General features: G+C 42.3%; 1 protein-coding gene across 1 annotated transcript in view; it reads right to left on the bottom strand.

Annotated features, from left to right (window-relative positions):
- Positions 1 to 2358: 2358 nt before the first annotated feature.
- PLA2R1 (phospholipase A2 receptor 1) overlaps positions 2359 to 6466 on the bottom strand; it is a 41579-nt gene continuing 37471 nt past the window's right edge. The window contains exons 29-30 of the mRNA XM_040561216.1: positions 6022 to 6051; positions 2359 to 5809 (exon numbers count right to left, since the gene is read on the bottom strand). Coding sequence (XP_040417150.1) covers positions 5595 to 5809; positions 6022 to 6051 — 245 coding nt within the window. The 3' untranslated portion in view covers positions 2359 to 5594. The remainder of the gene's footprint in view (positions 5810 to 6021; positions 6052 to 6466) is intronic.

Below are 6466 nucleotides of genomic sequence, written 5' to 3'. Positions count from 1 at the left end.
TTATTAAAAATGTTCCTCAGTGCTCTTTTTAATAGTTCAGTTTCTAAAACCAGAATCTAAATCACCATCATCCTGCATAAAGATAATGGCTATGGAAAGGAATCAGCAACTCCTAAGGTCTGAGCAACTTGGAGAATTAGTTGAGAAATGGAAGAAAAAAATCTGCTTGCAACAGTGCAGTGGTTACTTATGCAATGGATTTAAAGCGTCTGTTTATATCTTCATTTTCCTTTTCCTACATAAGTTACTAAGTAAAATCCTGCATCAAAACAGCCAAGAAGTAAAGCATTAAAATAAATCCGTTTACCGTAAAGAAACCCAGCTTTAGCATTTTCAGTGAATTACCTTTCCTCAAAAGGATCAAACCCAAAACATACCACAAAGACATATTGACTTATTTCTTTAATACTCCGAATCCCAGGTGGCTTTTTCCCATCACGCCCCGAACAAAACCAGACCCACCCACGAACAAAAAGTCTTGCATTACCCCATTCTGAACATTTCGATGCATTCCTTTCAAGTTTCTGAGAATGAGCTTTGGGATTTGAAAAGCTCTCATAAAACAGCTTTGCAGCAGCCAGGTTTGTGTGCCACTGCTATTTGCAGAGTCCTGAAAGCTGGGAGTTTTGCTACCCATTCAATTAATCTTCAGAAGGATCCAGAGCAGATCCCTGTGACTTTCAGACAGTTTTTTGTCAGCTCTGTGTGTGCCACTACCATCTACTGGCCAGGCTGGGACTGAGTTTCCAAGCTCCCTGTTCAGTGTTACCAACTCCGACTGTTTCAGCTCAGCTAACTGCTCCTGCCAGCTACCCGCACAAGGGCTGTGTCAGACTGTAAGAGATCAGCACTGCTCTTCGGGGGTTTAAAATCAACATTGCGCTGATCACCAAAGCAAATATTATTCTAGCTCAAGAGGCCTTTTTATTGAGAGGATTTTGAACCCAGTTGCTGAATAGGCACAATTTAGCTTTACACCAAAAAAGCCTGCTTATATATAAATGGCCTGGAGGGAGGGTATGCCATGGATTTCATTACGGGGGATTTATTATTACAGGAGCCTGAGGATGCCTGTTATTAAGCTAATGGAGGGGCAACATGATGGAAGAAAAAGTAGGAGGCTAAATTAAATGGGATTTTGTGCCGTGGCGCCCTGGGAACCAGAGCTGGTCAAGTCTCACACAGCGTGCAAAGCTGTTCTTCCTTATACTCCCTCTGGATAGTAGTGTGTAGATTTAAAGCAGCCCCATGGCCTCTCGTCATGATGCAGACACAGCAGTGTGAGCATCTGTGTGAAGGCTGGGGAAGGGAGGAGGCTACCTGAGCAAGGCAGGAGAGCGCTGCACCCAGGAGACACAACTGGACAGAGCTGAGCCTAGGAGTCACGCTGCCCACTTCCAGCCTTGTGCCACAACCCTTGCTTCGCCCGGTCGTGCCAGATACATACGTTCCTATCGCAGCCTCCTGTCCAGCCGGGATGCAACAAATTCATCAGCATCTCACATCTTTTTCCTCACAGATGCACAGCAAGGACTGCCTAAGCAACCAGGAGGTGAATTCTCTCCTCAAGCAGTCTGCAAAAATAAGCATGTGTTTTTTTCTTGTTCTTTTCCTTTTTTTTTTTTGTTTTGTTTGTTTGTTTGTTTTTCTTACTATCTGGCAGACAAGATTTGTTATATGCTGGCCTGAGTACACCCATCTCTGACAGGGATACTCTTCCTCTCCAAATCTTGGGAGTGGTATAAAATTATCTAACACTTCCCTCCCAGTAAACACACTCACAGAAACGGGCAGTGCAGAGGAAAATGCAACCTTCACTTGCCTGCTCAGCCTCTGGTGAACCTGTTTCTTGGACACAGGAAACACTTCGGTGCTACAGCGGAAGCTACTGCTCTGCAGTCTGTGTATTTCCACCTTGCTCATGGCAGAAATGAACAGGATCCCACACTACGCAGCCTCTGTAGTCCAGCAGGAAAATTCCTCCAGCCTGTCGCCCCCCTGGAGGCCCTGGCTCCCCAGCTGCAGGGAACAGGCACTACGCTGGGAGAATATCTGTGCATCACCAATGTGCTCCTTTGCATCCACTGTCTCTACTGACAGCATGTGGCTCCTTCCCCCTCCCAGCACCTCCTGCACGCAGGTCCCAGGACACCCTTGTTCATGCCCTGGGGAACACTGGAGCCACCACACACGTGCGTGGGTCTGCTGGGTGCTGCCAGGTAGCCAGAAAGGAGCCTGCTGCGAGCTGTCCCTCTCCTGCCAGGATAACCTGGACCAAAGCCTGGGAACTGCTGCTAGAAAACACTAAAGCCTGGCAGCTAATTAAAGCTGGGGAAAGGAAAACTGCAGCACAGAGAGTTATTATTCACACTTTAATTTTCCAGTTGAAGTAATACAGTGAACATCACTGCCAATAATATCACAGTCAGCAATCAAAACGTAGGCACCACATACTCTGATCAGGAACAGGGTAGGAGATCTCGGATTAAGGGAAAACAAACAAGAGCTATGGTAAAATCCATAGAATCACAGAACAACCCAGATGGGAAGGGACCTCAAAAGATCAGCAGGTTCAAACTTTTATGGCAGAAGGAAACCTAGATGAGATTATCTAATACCCTGTCGAATCACATCTGGAAAACCTCCAGTGATGGGGACTCTTACCACACCCCTGGGGAGGCTGCTCCAGCAAATAATTGTTCTCACCGTAAAAAAAAGTTCTTAGAACAAGGAATAGAAAACAATCAACAGTTACATTCTTGAGTGAATAATACTTGCAATTAGAAAAGTTAAATGATGAAAGATTTTAAAAATAAATATTTACAGGACCGTTCCCTCAGAACTATTTCAAAGCATGAAGAAAACACTGCTTGAACTATTTTTCCCTTAATGCAAGATCACGTACATCATAGTCTATGTTAATCAACAATAACTATTTTGAGGTTAGGGTTATTTATTATACAACTGCCCTTCAAATATATTAAAAATGATTACAACAGACTTCAAGGAAAATTGATAAAATGCCTATGTAAGTTTTTTGAAAAAAATATACACCTTCATTAACATCAAAATCTGACAGAGTATGCTTAACTAGGTAACAGCGTAAGAGCCTGATAAATGCACGTCCTCTGAGGTGACCCAGCTTACTCTTGCAAGCAAAAAGCATCCTGCAAGCCACTCTAACTGCTGTAAGAAGGCAGTGTGTACACGTGTCAGTGAATGTGATGAAGGAAAGATGTTGGTTTTAGCTCCTCCAACTGTATTTAAATAGGTGAAATTCTCATGGGGAAGGGAGTGATGATCACAATCTTTTATTTTTTTTAAATGTGAGATACTGCAAAATTAGCCCCATGGAAGCTATCACAGTTCATACACACAAATAGCAAATGGTCTGGCAACTGCACTCAAAAGCTGCAGTGCACAACCTGTAATAGTGGGCATCACGTACAAGCAGTCCCATACACAAATCTGCAGATCCACAGCGAAGCTTCAAAAACATTCCTGAAGACTAATGGATGGGGTCAAACCACAAGACAAAATATACAGAGAAAAGCTATTTAGCTTTTCTTATGAAAAAATCTGATGGAAAAATCCCCTGACAGAAAAAACTCCTAATAAGAAGAACATCTAATAGTTACAGCCACAGAAGTTTTTTCAAAAAGTCAAATGAAAATTGTGTTGGGATCAAATGCATCTGTAGCCTCCTTGACCACGTTTCTTGAATTCTGTAAACCAGCACAGAAATACTCTATGTATCAACTAATTAAGAAAAATATAACCCTAGACATAGTTATGACATGAAAAGGCAATTTTTGCAATGTTTATAGAACTGGCCATGTGAAATCTAACTGAAAGGAAGTCATACATTCCTCTGTACGTGCATAAATACTAAATAAAAACACTGCAGTTGGCTTTGGCTGCTTGCTAAGCTCTCAAAAATGTGCCTCCATCTTAGGGCTCTTGCAAAATTCTTAGAATGAGTCACCTTATAACAAACAAACAAACCGACCCACCAACATGCACAGCCCTTCACAGCAGCTTTTAGAGATGACTGAAGGCACAATAATTACATGCTGAGGTAACTCTTTGTGACTAACATTTTGTTTTTCCACTCTGCAATAAAAATAATAATAAAAAATCCTCCAAAAATCATTCAGATATTTTTACAGAAGTGGCTGGAGGATTGGGTAGGGTTGTGGGAGTCCCCCAGGGAGTCAGCATGTCCGCTTTGGACCACTGTAACCTGAAACTGGGTCTTGCACAGCCACCAGCCTGGGAGGAACAACTGGCCAGTGCAAACTCACTCCTTCGTTAGCACCTTGGTATGACAACTAAAAGTGAAAAGCAGCCTTCTGAGGGTGTGTTTTGGGATTACAAGACTCTCTGACTAGAGAGAGGAGCATCCTTTGGGAACTGCAGATGTGATTCTCCCTCATATTCTCCTTATGTTTGGAGAGCTGAGTCTCAGAAGAGTGCACATAAATACTGCTTGCAGTAATACTGTAGGTGAACACCAAAGCCATTTATTACTATAACATTAACAAGACTCAATAACAATATTTTTCTTCAAATGGATATTGCCCCAAAGTGTCTTTAAAAGTGGTTGATGGGATTCGGTTTCTGAAATAACCTGGGTGAGAGATCACATTGTTTTCTAACAGAGCACCAGAAGCATCTCTACTGAATGTATTAACTTTAGGATGACAAAGTCCATACATCATTGTAACTCTAGCCTAATATATTTTATAACGTAAACTAGACATCATGGGCCAAACTACCACAGCTCTGACACTCCCAAATCAGAAGTCACTTCATTTTTCTGCAGGCTTGGAAATCTACCTGGCAAGGATCCACTGCCTGAAAATTAACTCTTCGTTTTACAGATGCAACGGGTATTAGAAAGAACTAACCTATAATCCTTGGAATAGGTTTCAGAGTCCCTAAATTCAAGGACAAATTTTAATGCTGGCTCGTGAGCAGCTTCTGCAACATGTAAAAACAAAGCACAAAAGCCCAAACGTTCCCGAAGGAAGAAGCTACATGGAAATGCCCACTGTTCAGGGGCTTGGACACAGTTGCTCCACATGAGGGGTTTGAGGTTTATAGTATGGGAGTGTTTTCAGTTCTCAGCTTTTCCCAAAGAAGCCAATTTCTCCACGGTTCTGTGCATCCTCACCAAATTCTCCCACCAAGCCAAAGCAGTCCAAGCACAGCAGCCCCCCTGCACGCTTCTAGCAGAGCTGCAAGGGTTTCTCCAGAATTAGGTGCCCTGAGTCACCTGAGAAGGGGCCGCAGACCCCTCTGCCACCGAGGAAGCTTGGGCTTGGTGCTGGTGAGATCAGATGTGCCTGGTGCTCAGCTCCTCACTGCTCACCATGAAAACCTTTCAGAAACTGCAACAAATGCTGCAACAAATTCAAAACGAAGGAAAGAGCAGTGGCTGCTGCTTCGCTCCTCTCACCGCTCTTCCAGCAGCATTTAGGTGTCCTTGCTGATGGCTGAGAGGATGAGCTGCAACTGGCTCACGGAAAGAAAAATGCTGTAGGATGTGGAGTTTAACACTGAAGACCTGACTGCTCATTACTCCCGATGGATTAATTGTCATCTCTCTCAAAATCAGAAATGAGGATGCTTTCTTCCAAAGCAGGAACGTCAGTGTTAATCTGTGGAAAATAGGCATTTCTAATCCACAGTATCCTGCTGAAGAGTCTGTTGTTCTGTTTGTACAGGCACCACAAAAAAATGGAAATGGCAGCCAGCATCACCAATGTTACAAGAACAGCCAGAGCTGCAAGCCCAGGGTATGATGCTGAAATGGAAGAACAGAGATCATTATTACGCAAATATAGTTACATTTATAAATTATTTTAAATACAAAAATACAAATATTTTATGTAAAACACTCTTCATATGCATTTTAAATCACAGGTTTAACAGTTAAAAAAGTAATCTCACAAAATATCAACCCAAAACTTATTATTATTCCTTATAAAAATTAAGAAAGGACCAGAAGGAACTTACATTTTTCAGAGGGTGCTGTTGCATCAATATCTGAAATAGAATCAGAACAGTCACAAAACTATCGACAGAACTAACAAAAATTAGTATATATACACTCAGTGTAACATTGACACTCAGAAGACAATCTTCCCCAAAACATACAAGAGCAGGCTGTTCTTTGTTTAACTTTACTCATGTCAATACGATTACAACAGGCCAAGTTAAACACGACTAAATCTGTTACCTAAAATATCTTAAATTTAGAGGAATGTATTATTTGGCATTGTGGCAAGGATGAACAGCAGTACTTATACACTTTAGAATGTGCAAATGCATGAACAGAGGAGTGCAGTGGTGGATTATTTGAGCTATTGGTCCCTGCAGTGATTTTGGCATTTTGGGTGAGCTCTCACAACACTTCAGGTCTCTTGCAGATATGTTTTCCCATTGCTCACATCCGTGCAGG

This window comes from Cygnus olor, chromosome 6, assembly GCF_009769625.2.
Source record: "Cygnus olor isolate bCygOlo1 chromosome 6, bCygOlo1.pri.v2, whole genome shotgun sequence".
In the NCBI taxonomy this organism is placed as follows: domain Eukaryota; kingdom Metazoa; phylum Chordata; class Aves; order Anseriformes; family Anatidae; genus Cygnus; species Cygnus olor.
This window is presented reverse-complemented; position numbering and strand designations above follow the sequence as displayed.